The sequence below is a fragment of the Cannabis sativa genome, chromosome 2, assembly GCF_029168945.1.
Source record: "Cannabis sativa cultivar Pink pepper isolate KNU-18-1 chromosome 2, ASM2916894v1, whole genome shotgun sequence".
Lineage (NCBI taxonomy): Eukaryota > Viridiplantae > Streptophyta > Magnoliopsida > Rosales > Cannabaceae > Cannabis > Cannabis sativa.
In genome coordinates, this window is record NC_083602.1 from 60048480 (window position 1) to 60071598 (window position 23119).

Genomic DNA, 23119 nt, shown 5'->3' on the forward strand with positions numbered 1-23119 from the left:
TGATTCGATGATGAATTATAATACTCACCGACCATAAAAAATAAAATATACGAGAGATGTAAGGCTTGATCGGTTTTAAAGTTCTACGTTTTAGATCATATGATAATTCTGGGAAAATCTGATGAGCGTCAATATTCGAGAATTAAGCGCGTGGAAATTAAAGGATATAACACGATTGCATCGACAAAGTAGAGAAGCTTCTTAAATCAAATGAAAACTACACCAAGGCCAACATAACCGTAGTTACATTTGAATCTCCAAATTCAAGGAGAGAATGAACAAAAGCTACATACAAGTTTAAGAAAGGAAAAAAAGAAAAAAACTATACACTTTTAGTCTCTATTTCTTCTGGCTTCCAAGCCTGTACCATCCTTCAGAGTTTCTTCTGCATCATTTTCCATTCCCAGGCTCTTCAAGGCCGCAGCCTGAAGATAGAAGGCAGTCGGCCATTCTGGATTTATTACTTGTGCTTGCATAGCATCTCCCAGAGCTTCTTGTGACATGTCATTCATCAAGTAACACAAGCAACGCCTAGCAAAGGCCGTCGGAGAAATCATTGTCCCACCATCAATGAACTGCATAAAAACACAACAGTTCACCCTTAGTGATCCATAATTTACGGGACCCACATTTTATATCATAAGGTATCAATGCTTCTATGCATGTATATGTTGTGGTGAGTTTTGTCAAATATTCCATAAAATAAAGTATAATTATACTTTCTTTTCTGTTGAAACTTGAATGATATAAAACTTAAAATCTTCCAATGCCACATTTGAGAAGGGACGCAATGCTTGTTACACCAAAACAATAACTTACCTTTGTGTAAGAATCTATTGCAGTCGCATAGTCCTTAGATCGAAATGCTGAATCTCCACGTTTCTTAGCATTTAGTGTCTCTTGTATTTGATTTGTCCACATTTGGAATGAAAGCTGCAAAAACAAAGGAAATCACATATAACTGATTAAAAAATGGAATGATTACTTTTAAACTTATATGTTCAATTCTAATTTTAATGCCATTAAGGATTATGTCAGCTCAGGTTTATTGGATCTTATAATTAAGATTTCCCTGGTCACTTGGAGTATACATTGTTCTACAGGTAGTAAAATCTGAACAAAGCTAACCTCATTGGCAATTCCTTCATCGTCTTTGTATCCAACCTTCTCCAATATTTCATGTATGGCTGTAAGATCTAATCTTGAACAAGCTTCACCAAGTGGTGACAATGGGAGCTCCTTTGGAGGTGCATCTCGATGAGGAATACCCATCAAAATATGTGATAGAACCTGCTATGTATAAAAGGAATTAGACAGCATAACTTGGTGCACCAGTAGAGTTTCTCTTGTAAACAAAGCAAGCAAATCACTTTCAGGAAAAGAAATTGAGCATACCTCCGTTTCTTTTTGAAGAGGAGTGAGAGCAACCACAAGAGACTTGGCATTTGGCCTGTCACGAGGCTCATATTGCAAACACCGTGTAGCTAACCGCACTACTTCAGTTCCATCATCATTTGAAAAGTGACCTTCTAAGCATGAATCCATCAGCATAGAAATATTTTTACCACGTATTAAGTCAAGTGCCTGTAAGGAAGGAAATTAAGAAATTAGATATATCTCATTAGCTTAAAATTATTTTGATCATATGACCATAATTTGCATCATAACCAAAATCCAAGTAGGAAACATTTTTTTTCCCAGAAATTTATCTCACTAAATTCTTTGTAGTAGACATAATAGCAGCAGCACTTAAAAGATATAACTTGCTATGGTAGGTCAAAAAATTTATCTGGATGTTAATGTGTCACCATCCTTCTTAAATATAGCTTTGTAAAGTAAAAAAAGCTTACATGGCTGGGAGGAATGTGTTTTCCACTTAGCAAATCAAGTAGCAGAGTTCCAAAGCTGTAAACCACACTTTCTGAAGTCACTCTTCCTGCCAGGGGAAAAACAATAACTAATTATTACTCCCATTTGAGCAATTCTGTGCAAGATATTGAAAGATTCTGTGAAAAATTTATAAATGTGGTTGGAAAGTCATTGTTCTGGTTGTCCAAACTGTACAATATCAATTACGAACCACAGAAATCCGCATAAGTAAACTTAAGTTAAATTATAAGGTTATAGATTCCTTTCCGTGAGTATGATTGCTACCTGTCCTCAAGTATTCAGGAGGGGTGAAAGCAAGGTTGGTACTATAGCTCTTGCCATCTCTGCTATTCTTCATAAGACCAAAGCAGGAGAGTCTTGGATTACAATCCTGTCAAGTTCAGGGTTTTAGAAATAGGAATAGCTTACCAAAGACAAGCATAGCCACAACACAATTCCGAGCAGAGAAACCATGATATAATCAAAATGGGAAGAGTACCTGATCAAACAAGACTCTATAAGCATTAAGATCATGATATAGTGCTCGTCCTTTGCTGCTGCAATATTCTAAGGCCTGTGCAAGATACAAAGCCACCCGTACTCTCATTGCCCATTTCATAGGCTGAGCATCCCCTATAATTCAAAATAGATAAACTTTAAAATCAATGATATGCCTCTGATGCATAAATAAAACCTTCAAATAAAGAGAAAAACAGCCATTCATTTCCCTTTTTGTAGATCCTATACAAAATTCCTAAGGGAGCAGGCATAATTTGATTAGAGCAGAAAAATCTTAAATTATATACCAATCGACTATATTTTTAAATTTGATATGTTCTCCCATCAACAAATACCTTGCACCATCAAATTTGAATGCAAGATCAACTCGAAGGCGGAGAGAAAGAAGAAGAAAAAGACAAAAGACAAAAGGAGGAGACACCTTACAATGGAAAAGATGCTTAGAAAGAGTCTCATTAGGCATGAACTCGGCAACAAGGAGTCTCTCATCGCCTTCACAGCAACACCCGATCAAATTTGCCAAGCGCTCACTGCGCAGCTGCCCCACCGCCCTAGCTTCCTCCTGAAAACACCGAAAACAAACACGATGGATCAACAAAACTAGCCAAACAATCATCAAAAAACGGACATTCTTTCTCCATAAGAATCAAAGTTAATAGAACACGAACCATAAATTGGCGAGCATCGGGCCAAGCCGACCTATTGAAACGCTTCACAGCAATAAAAAAGTCATCCTCAACCTTGCCTTTGTAAACAACATTGGGAGCCTTCTCTCCGTGCTCGGAGACGATGTTTTCCGACGAAAATCCCGAAGTTGCAGTTCTGAGCTGGTCGAAGCTAAACTCGCAGAACCCAGGCAACAAGTCATCGTTCTTGCTTCCACTCTCTATAATATCCACACACAAAAAGCAGAATCTTCATTAAATGCACCCAGAATAATTAGAAAAAGTAGAAATTTCCCGAGAAAGTGACAGAAAAACAACCTTAATAATACATATATAAATATTTAAACACTCACCCGTATCAAACGTGTCGTTGAGATGTGATTTGAATTTAATTTGACAAGGGAAGAAGCATACAGAGAGCTTAGAGCAACGAGCTCCCATTGTCTTAAAACCTCAAGAAGACAGATAAACCAAAATGCAGGTAAGCCTCTCTTTCTCTTTCTCTTTCTCTTTCCCCCTTTCCTTTTCTCAGTTGTTCTCTCCAGTCACTTTCCGGGAAAGTAAGGGTTTGAGATAGATAGGGTAGGAAAATGAAGCTGCTACGAGGAAGTTAAATATAATAAGCTATACAGAGGCATTGCTTAGCTTTTTGGTTGGGAAGCCAGAAAGTAAGAGAAAATTTTAGAAAATTAAACTAAAATTATAAAATATAAAAAATAAAATAATAAAAAAAAAACTGAAAATGAACTTTTTGGATCCAAGGTTGGTTTTTTTTCTTTCGAGGGTGGGTTTTAGTTGCCTGAGCATTCTTTACCAGCTCATCATTCTCCTCTCTTTCTCTTCTTTCCTTTATTTAAATTTTGTTTTTGTTTTTCGATTTCTTTCAAGGTAAATTAAATTAAGTTGAAATTTAATTGACTCCTGCGCACGTGAACTGCACGCTACTCTTTATAGACGCCACGTTGTCATTTTCGGGATTTGTATCCCTACGCGCGTGCACACACGTAAATATTTTAATTTTTTAAAAAATAGTAATTAAGGTTATTTTAACTGTAAATAACACGCTTGAAGAAACGAAACGAAGTCGCTGTCTTATATTAGATTTAGATTAGATGAGGTCAAATTCAGTTAAATATGTGAGTTTCAGTTTAGTTTAGGTATAAAATTACAACTTCCATTAATTAAAGGTTTTTATAACAAATTGATTTTAATATCCGATTAGTTAAAAAAGTCTTTTTTCTTTTTGTTGTAACGTTCTTTTTTTTTTCAAAAATATCGTTTTGTTTTTTATTTTCTTTCCCATTTCCTTTTTTTTCTCAGAACATTATTATTCGCTTAATAATGAATTTTCTTTGGTTTGCTTCTGATGAAAGCACCAAAAATCAAACTTATTTTTTATGGAATAAAACTGATTGTCGTTGTTTTTTTTCTTTTTCTTTTCTTCTTTTGTGACATATTCAGATAAGGAAAATTAACATTGAAAAGAAAGATAAAATAGATTCTATGGATCTATTTAAAGATGTTTTCTAATATGATGAGGATGATAAACTTAAATAAAGTTTAAGTTGATTAATAGTTTTTAGTAATAGAAGTCAGAAGTGGGGAATACGAAAGGATAAGATATTATAAAAGGGTGGTTTGTCACGTGCATGACCTATTCTCATTGCTTAAGCAACTGTTGGAGGAACCAGACACCAAAGGGGCCACTGTGAATGAACTACTTTGACTACTTGCTTGGCCCCTTTTTTTATCATTTAATATTTATTATAGTATTAGTACTAGATGAATTACTTTTAATAGGGACTGGAAATTTGTCCAATATGATAAAAACAAGAAAATGAAAAATGAAAAATGGAATACCAATTTTCAGAAAATAGATCAATAATTAGTTGGAGAAGGGAAAATAGAAGTGGGAATGAAATGTTGTCCTTTTTTCTGTAATTTTGGTGGGCATTTGCCATTTTTGTAGCCCGATAGCCTTGTGCTTATTGTGTTATGTGTTCCCCATTTTAAATTTTAGTTGTAAAGGGCAAGATTCAAATATTCAAACTCTACCATATTGTTGTCTTGTCTCATGCCAGTTGTGTCCTTATAGGACTTATATGTATCATCAATAAATAACAATGGATACACATCCATAAGTTTTATATAAAATAATTAGTAATTTTATTCCTCAATTTTTTATCTTATCAAGTTTTGCCCTTAATTATATACTGCTTAATAAGAATACCTCTTAAGATATAACAAATGGGAAAATTCTACAATACACCGTTTTAAAATGGATACATTGATGCATCCTTGTCTATTTTAGCACCCGAAATAATTTTTTAGTCAAATTTTTTTCTCATGGTCGTGTACGTTATAGTTATTTAAGACATCCCGCAAAATTTTAAGCAATTTCAAAAAATTTAACACGCCAAAAGTTACGTTCAAACAGTGTGTTGTACGCGTAACTATTTTATTTTATACGCGTGCAAAATAGAATGTTTGAGCATTGTTTTCTATATTGTAAATTATTCAGAATTTCTCAAAATTTTGTAGGTTATCTTAAATAGCTATAACGTACATGAATATGAAAAAAAATTAGACTAAATTTTTTTTGGATCCCGAAACAAGTCAAGGGTGTATTAGTACATCCCTTTTAAAATGGTGTATTGTAGAATTACCTAAACAAATGTTAGAACTAAGTACTTCTGTTCACTTTTCTCTCTACAAAAACAGTCTTTCTGCTCACTTTTATTTATATTTTTCGTTTTAAGTAATGACACGACAGTACTTTTTTTTTTTAAAAAAAAATAATATATATATAATATAGCATTACATGTAGATATTAATTGAGAGTGAATGAAAATTAAATATCTTTACATGTTTTTAGGTGAATCAATTAAAACAATAAAATAATATAAAAGATTCTAATTGATAACCATAATCATCTACACTGTCTTTGTTCTTCACAATTGGTTTCCTTATTAAAAAAAAACTAAAAAACGATTATTAATCGTTTGCTTTATCAATGAACCCAGGCCAAGAAAAGCTACCCTAAATCCACCAAAAATCTCTATCACCGAAACCCAAGCCAAGAAAAGCTCGCAACCCTGTCAAACCAACCTCCGAAAATAATATCGAGAAACATAGGCCACTATGAGAAGCTCAGAGCAAAAATAGAGAAAAAAGAAAGTGTTTTCTTATTAACTTGAAGTTGAAAATAATAGGCCTTATATAGGCACGAGTACAATGGCTAACAACAGATTAACAAGTTGGCATGAAATAGTGTAACTGAAATAACCGACTCCAATACAGTTGGAGTAACTAACTAACTGATCCTAACAGCCCCCCTCAAGATAGAGTGTAAATGTTTATTACACCCATCTTGGAAACAATGTTGGAATAGGGAGTTGGTAGTAATGGTTTGGTAAATATGTCTGCCAAGTTTTGTTGAGAAGAGACATGAAGAAGTTGAATGGAGCCTTGCTGAATTTTCTCTCGAATAAAGTGGCAGTCGATTTCCACGTGCTTGGTTCTTTCGTGATACACGAGGTTTTCACTGATGTGAATTGTAGCGGTATTGTCACAGTATAGGTTAGCTGGTTGTTTATGGGAGACACCAAAATCATTGAGAAGAGCAAGGAGCCATGTCAGTTTTGAAGTAGTATTAGCCATTGCGCGATATTCAGCTTCAGCCGAAGAACGAAAAACCATTTCTTGTTTCTTGGATTTCCAAAATATAAGTGACTGGCTAAGGAAGATGCTGTAACCTGAATTGATCGACGAGTGTCTTGACAGCTGCCCCAGTCTGCATCAATAAAGAATGAGACCTGAACATTATCCCTGCACAGACTAGTTTCAACAAAGCATGCAGATTGGGTGCTGCATCAGATGGGAAAAAAAGACCCTACCCAGGGGTTTGTTTGAGATATTGAAGTATCTTGTTAGTGGCCTGCATGTGTGGAACCCGAGGACATGACAAGAATTGGCTGAGATGGTTAACAGCGTATGTGATGTCGGGTCTAGTTATGGTTGTTGGAAATTATTTTACCAGGATCTTAGATCTACTCACAAGTATGTTGATTAACACCCTAAATATGAACTTTCTAAAACGATGAAATAAACACATATAAAGTTTAGTAAACCTTACATTGGGTGCAGCGGAATTAAATGACTCCTTCCGTTCAGATATCTAGCCCTTGATTCCTTTCTGTAGCAGAGCATTATCAATATCTGAACCTGGATCTCTTTCTCTGATTCTTTAGTGCTGAAACTCCTTCTTGCTGAAAGTCTTTCTTCACGATCTTCCTCACTATGGTTGAGGTATCACTTGCTGTGTGTGGGCACTACTCTCACACTAAGAATTTCGAAATTTAAGAGGGAAGAGAAAGAAGAAGTGGCGGCTAAAGATAGGGAGAGAGAAAGGTTCAGGTTTTTCTCTAAAGGAAAAATAGAAAATTTAAGTGTAAATTTCCTGAAGCCTTCACTATCTATTTATAGCATTCCACTAGGGTTAGGTTTGAATTATTTGGCATTAAAATAATGAAAATATCAGTTTAAATTCCCTACAAAAGTGGTCGGCCATGCCATGTGGATTTGGGCCTCACTTTTTGCAATTTTGCAGTTTTATCTTTTCTGCATCTGATTTTCTCAAAAATGCCAATTTTCAAATTCAACCATTTAAATGCCAATTCTAACTATTTAATAACTATAAATAATTATTAAATAATATTGTCATTTATCATATTTATTAATTGAACCATACAAAGTATCATAATTAACAAATATGCCCCTAAAACTCTTTGTTTACAATTTCGCCCTTACTTAGTGAAAAATTCACAAATAGACATAGTCTAATTTGAGAATTATAATTGATTAATCAAAACTAATTATATGAATCTTACAAGCAATATTATCTCAACTAGTGCGGGGACCATGGGTCTATATAACCGAGCTTCCAATAAGCAGATCAAGAATTTATTACTAAAATTCACTAACTTATTAATTCTTCGTTGAATCCACGCATAGAACTTAGAATTGCACTCTCAGTATATAGAATGCTCTATATGTTCTACCATATAGACACATCATTAGTTATTCATTGTTATAATCATAATTTGATCAATGATCCTCTAGATGAATGATCTACATTGTAAAGGGATTATAATTACCGTTACACCCTACAATGTATTTAATCCTTAAAACACTTAACCCCGTATAAATAATATTTCAGCTTATGTGAAATGAGATCTCCACCATTTATTTTCGTTTGGTCAAGCTCGAAGGATATCATCCCTTACTTACTATTCGCCAGATAGAAGCTATAGATTCCATGTTTATGTTAGCGCTCCCGCTCAATTGCACTACCGTGTTCCCAAAATGTACGTATCACCCTGACCTAAAAGTAGGCTTAACTAACAAATCAAAGAACACGAATAGCCTCTTGAGATTGAGCCTAATCATAACAGGATTAAGATCATTTGATCTAGGATCAACTAGGCGATATTGACTTGAATAGATATTACGGTAAGTTTAATAAATCTAAGTCAAAGTTCAATATCGGTCCCTTCCGATGCATACTCCATGCATCCAACCTGAGCTTTACTTTAACCAATGCTCTGGAAAGAACATAGCACTTCTCCAAATGCAAGTAAACTCTGTTGTAGATTATCATATCAGTAAAACCCTATGTCTGATAAATCTAGGAAAACTTTATTCACATAGTCATGTTTACTTTTCAATGTGTTGACAGCACAATAAACAGGATCAGGTATGTGAAAAGGGTTTCAGACGAATTCATACATTATGTACATATAATCATGAAATAATTCATGTGAACCATGCAACATTAAATGTTATTTCTGATCTATATTAATAAGTAAATCTGATTATATTGAAATGAGTTTTATTTAGGGCATAAAACCCAACAATGGTTAGGTAGATGAGTTTGCCAATCAAACTTCGATAGACAGAAGAGTCTGGGAGTAGGTTTCCTTTGTCTTTACTAAGTTTGAGATTTAGTTCCATAGGTGTGGAAGCCGGTTTGGCTCTCAGATATCCTGTGTCTTTGAGTAGTTGTAAAGTAAAAGGTTGTTGTGAAATTGATATGCCCTGTGAAGTTCAACCAATTTCAAGGCAAAAAAAAAAAAATGAAGTTTGCCTAAGTCTTTTAGTTTGAACTTGGCATCAAGAGTTTGGGTGAATTGTGAGATGGATAGCTTTTTGTTGCTAGCTATGATCGTGTCATCAACATAGATGAGGATAGCCATAAAAATGGATGGTGTCTTAACTTGGCATACCATTGCCTCGAAGCTTGTTTGAGTCCGTATATACTTTTGTTTAATTTGTAAACTGTATTTGGGGGAGCATTATATCCAGGGGAATTTTCATGTAGACTTCCTAATGAAGATCCCCATGGAGGAATACATTATTGACATCAATTTGATATATGATCTAATTGTTAATGGCAGTTAAGGCCAGAAACACTTTTCGAGTGTTAAATTTTGCGACAGGTGCATAAGTTTGAGAGAAATCAACACCTGGTTTTTGGTTGTATCCTTTAGCCACAAGACGAGCTTTAAATCTTTCCACTTCTCCATCTTGATTGTATTTGACTTTATACACCCATTTACAACCAATTGGTTTGTGGTCAGGGGGTAACTTCGTAATGATCCAAGTTTTGTTCTTTTCTAAGGCTTGTGTTTCATTGTCCATTGCTTCAAGCCAATGTTTAAATTGTGAAGCCTCAGCATAATTTTGAGGTTCAGTTTGTGTGTATGCTGCAAGGATAGCAGCCCTAAATGTTGGATGAAGCTTGATGTGAGACAAGAATTGTTCTATGGGATGTTCAGTGGAGGCCACATGACACACATAGTCTTTTGAGTGGGTAGGTTTGGTGACTGGTCGACCCGTTTTAGTGGTCTGAATGTCACGAGATGGGAGTTTATTGGAAGTGGAAGATGTGGATTATAGTTTATTTTGTGCTATTGCTGGTGCAACAAGTTGCTGACATGGGATGATTGTTTGTGATAAACAGTGATCAATCTCATTTGAGGAAGTGGTGGAGAGCTAGGGGTAGTCACTATTGTCAAAATTTAGGTAAGCATTTGCCCCAAGTTTTTAGCGGTATGACTATACGGTAAAAACTTTCCTGTGCAGCTCACGCTTCAATTTAGTTGTTGATGACTTAGTGGTACGATGTCGAGAATGCCATGCTTGTACTAGAATTATATTTCAAACTCAAAAAATAATTATCCCACTTTTCATATTTTCGCAACATATCCCAACGATAACTTTTTTTACAAGAAACATTAAATTACAAAGAAAATAAATTATTTACAAAAGAAATAATCTAAATATTTACAAAGACAAAAATAAATACATTACTTGTAGCATTATAATAATACTTGGAAGCTTTGATATCCCCATCCTCATAGTGGGTAAGTTCTCTATACTTCCTCTTGCAATTTTCTCGCTTGAAATTTGAAATTTGATGAAGTATTTAGCACTTCTTCTTGGTAGTTTTTTTCATGGCCAAAAATGGCATTAAATCATTAGGATTTTTGAGTTTTTGATAAAATGTGAGTGTTTAACGATTGGGTTATGTAGCATAGGCTATGGGTAATGTATTTTTTGGCTCTGGTTTGATGAAATTTTATGCAGGAATGGCTAATTTTCAAACTTTTGGTTGCAAGTGTTCTTGAGCTCTGGAAGAATATCAAGAACATGGATAATTTTGACTTTCCCTCTCTTTTCTTGCTTTGATTCTCATAAAATTGAGAAAAAGGTGTTTATGAAGATAGTATGTACCCTGAAAAAAATTGTTGACCATGTATTGTGTGTTAGTGGTTGAGATTTCGGGTTACCCTTTATTTCCCTTCAAGTCGTGACACCAATTCATGGGGTCGAGGTGGCTACCATGAGATGCCCTGAGATAAATCCTTCGGGGGTCCGCCTCGACTGCTTAAAACTTTGGGCTATACCCCGAGATAGGCCATGGACAATTGGGGTTGACCGTCCCAAATCAAGGGATTAAACGATAATACCCTAAGATAGGGGTTGTTACCTCAAGATTAGGGTGTCGGGGTACACCCCGAGTTGGGATGTTACCCCGAGAGATGGGTCTTGGGGTACATCTCGAGCAATTCATTTTTTTTTTTGAAGTGGACCGAGATTGGTTTAGGGGCGCACTACCCTGAAGCCACCATGTAGGGGTCGGGGTGTACCACCCCGAGACCACCTCATGGGAGGTCTGGGTGTACCACCTCGAGACCACCTCATGGGGGGTTGGGGTGTGGTGCTCCGTGACGATCGTAACACGACTTCATGGTTTGGTGACGATGGTCTCTTGTCTACTTATTGGGGTCTTACATATATACACTTCATGAATTATTTTTGCTTTACACACTTAGTAAAATTTTAAAGTGTGTAATTGTTGGAAATTATTTTACCAGGATCTTAGATCTACTCACAAGTATGTTTATTAACATCCTAAATAAGAACTTTCTAAAACGATGAAATAAACACATATAAAGTTTAAGAAACCTTACATTGGGTGCAGCGGAATATAATGACTCCTTCCGTTCAGATATCTAGCCCTTGATTCCTTTCTGTAGCAGAGCATTATCAATATCTGAACCTAGATCTCTTTCTCTGATGATCTTTCTTCACGATCTTCCTCACTATGATTGAGGTATCACTTGATGTGCGTGGGCACTACTCATACACTAAGAAATTTCGAAATTTCAATGGAAGAAGAAAGAAGAAGTGGCAGCTAAAGATAGGGAGAGAGAAGGCTTAGTTTTACTGAATCAGAAAGTGTCAGAAGAAAAGTGTTATTTTCCTGAAGCCTTCACTATCTATTTATAGCATTCCACTAGGGTTAGATTTGAATTATATGGCATTAAAATAATGAAAAAATCAATTTAAAAACCTACAATAGGTGGCCGGCCAAGCATTAGTGGATTGGGCCTTGGGCTTTGCAATTTTGTAATTTTAACACCTTTTGTATCTGATTTTCTCAAAAATGCCAATTTCCTAATTCAACCATTTAAATGCCAATTCTAACTATTTAATAACTATAAATAATTATTAAATAATATTGTCATTTATCATATTTATTAATTAAACCATACAAAGTATCATAATTAACAAATATGCCCCTATAAACTCTTTCTTTACAATTTCGCCCTTACTTAGTGAAAATTTCACAAATAGACATAGTCTAATTCGTGAATTATAATTGATTAATCAAAATCAATTACATGAGTCTTACAAGCAATATTATCTCAACTAGTGGGGGGACCATGGGTCTATATAACCGAGCTTCCAATAAGTAGATCAAGAATTTAGCACTAAAACTCACTAACTTATTAATTCTTCGTTGAATCCACGCATAGAACTTAGAATTGCACTCTCAGTATATAGAATGCTCTATATGTTCCACCATATAGACACATCATTAGTTATCCATTGTTATAATCCTAATGTGATCAATGATCCTCTATATGAATGATCTACCTTTGTAAAGGGATTAAATTACCGTTACACCCTACAATGTATTTATTCCTTAAAACACTTGACCCCGTATAAATGATATTTCAGCTAATGTGAAATGAGTACTCCACCATTTATGTTCGTTTGGTCAAGCTCGAAGGAGATCATCCTTTGCTTACTATTCGCCAGATAGAAGCTATAGATTCCATGTTTATGATAGCGCTCCCACTCAATTGCACTACCGTGTTCCCAAAATGTACGTATCACCCTGACCTAAAAGTAGGCTTAACTAACAAATCAAAGAACACGAATAGCCTTTCAAGATTGAGCCTAATCATAACAGGATTAAGAACATTTGATCTAGGATCAACTAGGCGATATTGACTTGAATAGATATTACGGTAAGTTTAATAAATCTAAGTCAAAGTTCAATATCGGTCCCTTCCGATGCATACTCCATGCATCCAACCTGAGCTTTACTTTAACCAATGCTCTGGAAAGAACATAGCACTTCTCCAAATGCAAGTAAACTCTGTTGTAGATTATCATATCAGTAAAACCCTATGTCTGATAAATCTAGGAAAACTTTATTCACATAGTCATGTTTACTTTCCAATGTGTTGACGGCACAATAAACAGGATCAAGTATGTGAAAAGGGTTTCAGATGAATTTATACATTATGTACATATAATCATGAAATAAATCATGTGAACCATGCAACATTAAATGTTATTTCTGATCTATATTAATAAGTAAATCTGATTATATTGAAATGAGTTTTATTTAGGGCATAAAACCCAACAGTAATTGTCATTGTTGCTTTGGGCCACTTTGTCACTTGGAACCATGGTTGTTTTGGCCCGACTATTTGGAGGTTCGGGGTATACTCCAAAATTAAGCGATCTCAAGGTACCCCGAGATTGGGATTTGTGAGTGCCCCACCTCGAGACCACCATGTGGTTGTCGAGATGTCACCCCTGAGGCCAGACATCTGAATGTACTAACCATAGTGGTTCTTTGGCACGCTCTCCCTCTATAAAGAAAGAACGCTTAGTCATTTTTCCTTCTAGGCAAGATTCACAAACTGGTAATTCACCCAAAGTTACATTTTTAAATGGACCACCTTTGGTTAACCTGTGAAGTCTATCATAGCCTATATGACCAAGACATAAATGTCATAGATGTGTTTTATCTTCGTTATCAATCTTTTGCTTTTTATGGTTTATAGGTTTAACAACGTTAAAAAGTTTTTTCATAAGTGCAATTGGTACATCAAGTCTTAAAATATTAATCCATTGCTCCATATGAGCAACACATAATTAAATGCCATTACGAGAAATAGTTACAATAGAACTCGAAAAATTTAGTTGAAAATATTGTGATTGTAAACATGAAACAAAAGTTAAGTTTCTACTAAAATTTGGAATAAACAAAACATTATCTAAAATTAAAAATTTGTTCTAAAACTTGCACAGAGAACCACTCCTCAAACTCAGCATGATCATTCTGCAAGGTGACCATGAGGAAGACCCCAAGGCTCCAGGACCTGGAGATAAGAAAATAATCAAGGGAATCCCACAAATACTCAGGAAGAACAACCTAGGAATGCAAAAGATATCCCAATAGATAGAGAAAACCTACCCAACACTAACAATACAAGAAATCAGGAGCATCGACGTGAAGTTCTAGGAACTTCCCATGGATTTACAAACTAGGGGAATGAACAACCTGATATACCAGAATCATCTCACATGAATGTAAATGCAAGGTAGTCTTGACCAGGATATTAGAAAATCCCTCATCATGATGAGAGAAATCCTAGAAATCAACCTGAGTAAATACACACACATACCTGAGTAAAAGTCGTGTATCAAATCTTTTTTGGAGAAGAAGGCCAATGCAAGATGAGTCACGTGAAATTAGTTCAAGTACATGGGAGTCAAGATCCCACAGGCACCATAGGTCAACTAGGACTCATAGGCAAATGTAAGATGGGGATAGGACACGACATTATTTTACTAGTAAAGAAAGTATAAGTAACTCTCGTAGTTATCAATCTGAAAGTTACTCAAGGACTAGATCCATGAGTAATTATGACAAGAGACGTCGTGAACCTGACCTCGGTAAACAATTAAATCGAAGGCAGCCAAACCTACGTGAGCATTTAAACTGTAATGCACCAGATTTGCATAACAACCTCAATCAAAATGCAGATCAACAACATATGGATCCAATAAAATTGTGAGTAATATAGTTGAAAGACAAGTTTAGAAAATACCAGGATGGAGAGTATGAAAAATTACCAGAGTATGATTCAGATGAAGAGACAAAACCATTCCACCTTGATATTCTAAACTCACAATTTCCTTAAGGATTAAAAAATCCACATGTCTTGCAATATGATGGTACCACCAATCTTGTCGGCCACATGAATAATTTCAATACAATAATGCGAGCAAGTAACATTTTGAACAAGTTGTGGTGCATATTGTTCCCGATTTCATTAACAGGGGCAACAAGTAGTTGGTTCAACAAGTTCACCAACCATTCTATAACTTCATAGGAGAGATTGTCAAAAGATTTCAAAAAGCAGTTCCAAGCTGCAAGAGATCGTCGACCAAAAGCATCTTCACTGACTAATGTCAAGCAGAAACCAGAAGAATCCCTTAAGGCATACTTAAGTTGTTTTAGTACAGCTGCATCCAAAGTCAGAAATTTGATTGAGAACATTCAATTGAAAGCCCTTCAGGTTGAGATTACGACTGACTTATCTACTGCGAGGGGAGAATTATGTGATGATTTGCAAGGACATCCTGTGCGAATTATCAACGAGTTCAATGAAAGAGCACATATTTTTGTATGAAAAGAAGAGGCATGGAATGAAATCAAGTTGTTAAAGTTAGGCTCAGGAGATAAATCCACCACTAGTACAGCAACATCGAGCATCGTGATTACTAAAATGGAAAATCTAAATGGTTTAAATGCCAAGAGGACGGATGAATCAAGAGACTCATCCAAGGATAAGAAAAAGCAAAAAAAACATGAAAAATATGTTCCAATTTATTAAGTGTATACTGAATTAAATGAGACTCGCAAAAATATCTACCTCGTCAATGAAAATTGGGTCGCATTTTCGTAGACTAGACCCAATGAGGCATGCGAGGAACAAGCGAGATTTAAATAAGTAGTATCGTTTCCATAAAGACATTACACATACAACTAAAGAATTCCGTCAGTTGAAAGATGAAATCGAGAGCCTAATCTCACGAGAATATTTGAGGCAATACACGAGGACACAAGGAAACAAACATAATCAGCCCAATAACCCAAATAACCCAAGAATACAACCTCACCCTGTGAAGGGCAAGGATATCTTAGTTATTTCTAGAGCGCCACACCTCGTAGGTAACAGTAGTGCACATAAAAGTTACATTAATGAGGTTAAGAATGAGGCATCAATATTCGCTCCAAAACCTTTGAAAATGGTCAAATCAAATGAACTGCCCATTGTCTTTTCTGATGAAGATGCATTACATGTATGATACCCAGATGCAAATCCTTTGGTGATAATAGTACAACTTACGAATAAAAGGATAAAGAGAATTCTCGTGGATAATGGAAGTTCCGTCAACATTTATTATAAGGAAATATTGTAGAAGATGGGATTAAAGGAAGAAAAATTAAGTCCTTGTATGGTAAACTTATGTGGATTCACGGGCGACAGTGTCGCAATTGCGCATAATTGAACTTCCTTTAACCATGGGGGAACCACCATTGTCCGCGACTCAAATGCAAGAATTTTTAGTGGTCAATATCCCTTCTGTCTACAACATATTGACGGGGAAAATAAGCTCAATTAAGCATTTGTCTCTAAATTTCCCCACTCATGCTGGAGTAGAAACTGTTACAGGCGACCAATTGTTAGCACAAAAATGCTACAAGGTAGAGCTCAAAAATAGAAGGGCTAATTCTAGGATCCATGATGAGAGTAACCAACTTAGGCCAAGTGAGGAGTTGGAGGAGGTGAGTTTAGACCCAAACAATCCCATTAAATGTGTTAATATTGGGAAAAGTTTGGGGGAAGAACTGAAATAGCAACTAATCACCTTTTTGAAGACAAACTAAGATCAGTTCCCTTGGAGCCATTCTGATATGGTCAGGATAAACCTGAATGTGATATGCCATCACCTTAATATTGATCCTAATCATCTGGCAAAATGTCAAAAACAGGGACCACTGGACCCCGAGAGACAAAATGCACTCAAAGAAGAGGTTGATAAGTTATTAACCAATAAATTCACACGAGAAGCATTTTATCCTCGTGAATATCCAATCTGGTACTTATCCCAAACCAAATGTAACATGGAGGACATGCATAGACTTCTCTGACTTAAATAAAGCATGTTAAAAGATTGCTTTCCACTACTAAGGATTGACTAATTGGTGGATGCAACAACAAGACATGAATTAATGACTCTCATGGATGCATATTCTGGATATAACCAGATTAAGATGCATATTCCAGACCAAGAACATACAAGCTTCGTAATAAATATGGGGCTTTACTGTTACAAAGTCATGCCATTTGGGTTGAAAATTGTTGGAGCAATGTACCAATGCTTCGTGATTGGAATGTTCAAAAACCAGATTGGGCAAAACATGGAGGTTTACGTTGATAATATGTTGGTAAAATCAATCAAAAGTGAGGACCATACTAAGGATCTCGCAGAATGCTTTGCCATACTTAAAAAAGTATGATATGAAGTTGAATCCCAAGAAATTTTCCTTTGGGGTTTCCTCAGAATTTTTTTTGGGTTTTATTGTGAATGCAAGGGGAATAGAAGCTAACCTTGATAAAATAAAAGCGCTACTCGAGATGCCTTCACCAATAAAGCCGAAGCAAGTTCAAACTTTAATGGGAAGAATGGTAGCGCTCAATAGATTCATATTGAAGTCAACTGATAAATGCCTCCCATTTTTTAATATCTTGCGAGGCAATAAAAAGTTTGAATGGAATGAAGAGTGCGAAGAAGCATTCAAAGGAAAAAAGAAATACCTTTCCACGCCACTAGTGTTGGCCAAACTAATTACTGGGGAGACATTGTTCCTTTTCTTGGATGTCTCAAAAAATGCCATAAGTGTGACACTAGTGTGAGAAGAAGGCAGAAACTAGCAACCTGTTTACTATGTGAGTAAAAGGTTATTGGGGGAAAAATCGAGATACCCACCTTTAGAAAAACTTGCACTCTACCTGGTACATGCATCTCGTAAATTACGACCCTACTTTCAAGCACATCCTATCAAGGTCCTAACGAATCAACCATTACGACAAGTATTGTCAAAACTTGATGCATCAAGAAGATTAAATGGCCGAATGAGTTAGGACAATTCAAGATAACTTATCATCCGAGAACTTCAATCAAAGGACAGGAATTAACTCGCGAGAAGACTTCAGAATAGGAAATGAAATAGAAATTTGGAAACTGTTCATCGATGGAGCTTTAAACAAGAATGCCTTGGGGGTAGGAGTAATAGTGGTGTCACCATAAAGCTTTAAATTTCATTATGCACTTAGGTTTCAGTTTGAAACTTTGAATAACGAGACAGATGATGAAGCCATGTTAACAGGATTAAGAATAGCCGAGATGTTGAAAGTTAAGAACCTTGAGTGCTTTAGTGATTCATAGCTAATAGTAAATCAAGTCTTGGGAGAGTACTAAGCAAAGGGCCTTAAAATGGCCAAATATTTAGCGAAAGTTCGGAAGAATGTTCGATTATTTCAAAATAGAACAAATTCCAAGAGATCAAAACTCTAATATTGATGCCTTAGCAAAGCTGGCATCTCAATTTGACCTTGATAAATTGAACATGTTGAAATTGATCGTCACTTCATTAGTGAAAAGATTGAAAATAAGATCATCATCTTGAAGCATATTCCCTCGAGACAACAAGCAGTTGATATCATTACCAAATCTGTCCATCATACTAATTTTGGGGAACTAAGTTCAAAATTAGGAATGTTTAGTATATATCTAGCTTGAAATTAGTTGTAAATTTACATTTAATGCTCTTTTTTTTCATTTACTCTAGCATTACTAGATATTCACATTGTATTATACATATATCCTTTGTATATACTAAAATACATCATTAGAAATAAAAACTATTTTCTCTCATTTGTTTCACTCATTACTACCCCATAATATAATAATAAATCCTAATTATTCATAATTAGGTTTCTGGGATATTTCAACCATCCCCTCCTTATAGAAATTTAGTCCTCAAAATTTACCTAAACAATTCAGGATACTGCTCTCGCATTTACGACTCTAACTCTCAAGTTGTTTCTTCCACCTTGTTGTTTCTCTACAGCACTTTTAACTAGTAGAATTATCTTATTCCAAAATACTTTCTCTTTCCCATCTAAAACCTGGACAGGCTATTCCCCATATAATAAATCTGTCTGAAGTTCAAAATCGTTATAACTTAGAATATGGATCAGATCTGATACATGCTTTCTCAAGATGGAGATATGAAACACATTATGCACTCTGGACAATGCAGGATTTAAAGCTAGTTGATAGGCTATCTAGCCTAGTTACTCCAGTATAAAAAGGTCTTATGAATCTAGGGTTTAACTTCCCTTTCTACATATCCCTCTCATAGGCAATACCCGGAGAAAAATAGAATCTCCCATTTGGAACTTGATATTCCTACGCTTTGAATTACCGTAGGTTTTTTGTGTACTCAATGAGGCGAGCATACAATTCGAATTCATTCTATAGCATTATAAGTTCCTTGGATCTTTCCAGTTAATCGTATTCTTTTCTCACCTGCCTCATTCCAGTGAATAGGTGTCCCGTATTTATCTCATACTACACTTATTAAAGTGTCTAACCAATAGTACATTTAATTATTATTTTTAAACAAACACTATGTCAGGGGAAGAGATTATTCTAAGATAATCTAACCTTTATCAAATATATCCTCAGCATGTTTTCTAATATTCTATTAATTCTCTTAAATTACCCATCCTTCAAGAATGAAACCTTGTACTATTTTCACTTTAATCTCCATGGTTCTCAATAACCTTCTTAAACTATTAATATCATAGCCAAAGTTATCGATTTTGAGACTTCACAACATTAAACTATTCCTTCGTATAAACTCCATATGCTCATTTACTGTATAAATTTTTTGCACTAATAGACAGCATATTAACTCGGTATGTCCAATCCCTACTATTCGGTCGAAATCGTAAGATCCCACTAAATATAATTCATAATTATGTCTTTCTATTCTTCCTATGGGATCTCCTAAGTTGACGCAATCTTACTAGTTGCTGATGTACTGATTTAACTTATTAACAAGCTAAATGTTTATTTTTAATAGATATCTAATTATAGTATTCCTTACTTCCATCCACTCATATATACTCATCTCGATGCCTTGTAAATCTTCACTTATTAACACATTTCTTCCTCTTGATAATTTCTGGAATGATTGCTAATTTCGCATCCTAATACAAATCTTTCCAGTGTACATTGTCTTCACTCGTATGCTTTTTGAGATTACTCCCCGAAAGATTATTCATCTTGAGATTACTCCAAGTTAAGTATGCTTAACTCTAAGGTAAGCTCATGGTGGGTTATCTGAAAGTAGATGCATCATTGTCGTTCCTAATTATATTTTCTACTTTTGTCCCTTCGTTAATTAAATCTAATTTCCACCATTCCTTTTTATTGACCTCTTAAAATTACTTATCAGTATTGTTCACTTAACCTTGAGGAGTTCCTATCTTAATGTCAATTTGAATCTGGTTCATCTCAACTTATTTCAACCTGTATCAATTCTCTTAAACTGATACAACTTTTAAATTTTCCAATCATTTATACATAACTACCATTATAAAGTTAATTGATTCAATACCTATGATAAAAGCAATACTACTCATACCAAGTATATAAGTTGAACTGGACATATTCATCTCTCGAATCCTTAACCAACAATAATTAATCAAAGATCATACCTTGATCCTGAAATCCCATTCTTTCTTCAGTAAGGATCTTAATAATATTCCCATCATTACCACAAAGGTTTCACTCCTGGGTTCATACGCTACCATTGTTCCCTTGAAATCAATGCTAACTTCGTACTTGGTGAACTGTTCTAAATATCATATTACATTTAATTACATAGCTTGTTGTTTAATAAAACAACCTACTCTATTATCTAATAAGATAATTAATAATCCATGTTACTTAATCAAGTAACTAATTTCTTCTGTTGCCCAATTAAGACAACCATATTAACCCTACAATGGGTTTATAGAGTAATAACTATATCACTCTCACTGTTACTCAACAAAGTAATCTAACACTTCTGGCCGTCTATTAAAACAACCCATATATGTACATTTTATTCTCCACATTCACAAAAAGAAATTTACCTCACGTATAGGAGATATTCAATTCTTTTACATTTAACAACGTACCTCTTTCTCTTAACAATATAACACATGGTCTAATATTCTTCAATGAAATAAATTTAAACTCAACCTTCCTCGCTAGGAAAGTATCTTCTATTTTCAAATATTTTGGTAACCTTATCAGTCTTATTTCCATTCCAATAGAAACTTTAATACTCTAATACTTCTAACTGAGACACACATCTAGAAGGTTATCTAAATTTCTCCTTTCAATCATCGGGGTTATAACCCCTACCTCACTAAATACAAAGTGGAGACCTCCACGAATCTCCCCAAGTATTATTATAATTATTATTAATAACTAGTACTCTATCAATCTCATTAATATACATCTCAATCACTTGGGTATATCTCCTTCATTCACAGGTTATGTGCTTCTCCACTTTCTGAGTAAACGTTACCTTTCTCAGGATTTCTATGACCATTCCATATACAAGATTCACCATCTAATCAAACCATTAAAAGTATTTCCCATCCTCATCATACCATTTCTAGCAATCCAGATAGTCTTATTTATGTTTGTAATATCAATGTTCTCATCATTACCACCTTATAGGTCATTAATTGAGTTATTCCTTAATTAACATGGTTCAACTCACATTCCTCGGGATCTATCCTCTACTATCTGGAAATCTCTTCTGTATTACGAAATAGCAAAACTCACTTAATCATAATCTCCAGTCCACCTCAAATCCTGGATGGACACAATTATACTTATCTATTGTTCTACCTTCAGGGGTTCTGAACCACCTTCAGGACAAGAAGATTCCATCCTCGAAACCACTTAAACAACTGCCCTTAATAGTTTCTCATATTCTTGTTACGAAAAATATGATCACTACGCAAGTATACGCAATCAAGTAGTAAACTCACACAGGTGAGGTCGAACCACAGGGAATTGAACTAATTACTACTAAATTATACTTATGATTCTATCTGGTCAAATAATACTTTTTATGAATTAAATAAGACAATTCAGAAAATTAAAAATAACAAAGGAAGATTAATCAAGATGAGAAAATAGGGAGACGAATCATGTTGTTAAGTTACCAATGTTAATGTCTAATTGCTATCCTTCTCTTGAAGTGAATGACAGATTATAAATTAACCTAACTCTTTTCAGATCTTTTAGGTTCTAAATCTCATGCTCTCTAATTAATCTCTTAATTAAACTAACATGAAATCAGCATTAAACAATAATCTATTTGTCACAAAGACTATGTAAATACTCTCGTTTCACATCAAAACCTAGACTACTCAATTTTAGCATTCTCAATTCTCACTTTTCAGATTTCGAACTGAGATCATAAAACATGTAAAAGGTGATCAATCTTGCACATGGAAATTAAACACAAATATGAATAGTGTTCACAATCAAAATGGAGGAATGGCAATTATTCATTAACTAGGAAAAACTTAAACAACATTCATCATTCTCCCTAAATAGGAGTTTAGTTCATAACATCCATACTCAAATCCATAATTAAAATTGAAACAGAAAATAGCATAGAAAAATTAAAGAGAAGAGAAAGAACTAGTTGAAGAAATTGATCCGGGTCGCAACAAGTCGCTCTTCTAGCCTCCTCCTTTGTTTCTAGGGCTCCAATTCTGAATGAACCCTAATTTCCACGAACTCCATCTATTTAAACCAAGTCTCATCCTTAAAATTTGTGAAATTACAAAACTGCCCAAAAATCCCGTCTCTGGGTCCCCGTCGCGACTGGCAAAGCTCCCGTCGCGACGGGGTTAAACTTTGAAACTTCGAGATCCTCTCTGCCAGTTCCCGTCGCGACTGGCGAATTCCCCGTCGCGACTGGAACAGGCAGACACACCAATCTTGGTTTTTCTTCTCGATTCTTTCACCACTTGTCCTCAATTCTTGTTCATACTTTCTTTAAACACCCAAGGATCTGAAACAAAAGAATCAAGCGTAAAATAGCCCTAAAACTAGAAACAAAGAGTGAAAAATAACCGAAAATACGACCCGAAACTTAGACTAATTTTAGCCTAACAAATTCCCCCAAACTAGATTCTTACTCGCCCTCGAGTAAGATAAATACTGCTAACTACTAATCTACTAACTACGCTAAGAGATAA

The 23119-nt window shown here is 35.0% G+C and overlaps 1 protein-coding gene across 1 annotated transcript; it reads right to left on the bottom strand.

Moving 5' to 3' along the window:
* Window positions 1-175: 175 nt before the first annotated feature.
* On the bottom strand, window positions 176-3897 carry LOC115719192 (serine/threonine-protein kinase BSK5). The gene is made up of 10 exons (XM_030648137.2): window positions 3407-3897; window positions 3057-3274; window positions 2815-2950; window positions 2369-2502; window positions 2155-2260; window positions 1851-1936; window positions 1396-1584; window positions 1129-1290; window positions 820-933; window positions 176-575 (listed from the first exon to the last, which is right to left on the bottom strand). The coding sequence occupies exons 1-10, from the start codon at window positions 3492-3494 to the stop codon at window positions 333-335; spliced, it is 1476 nt and encodes a 491-aa protein (XP_030503997.1). The 5' UTR covers window positions 3495-3897; the 3' UTR covers window positions 176-332.
* Between the last annotated feature and the right edge of the window lie 19222 nt (window positions 3898-23119).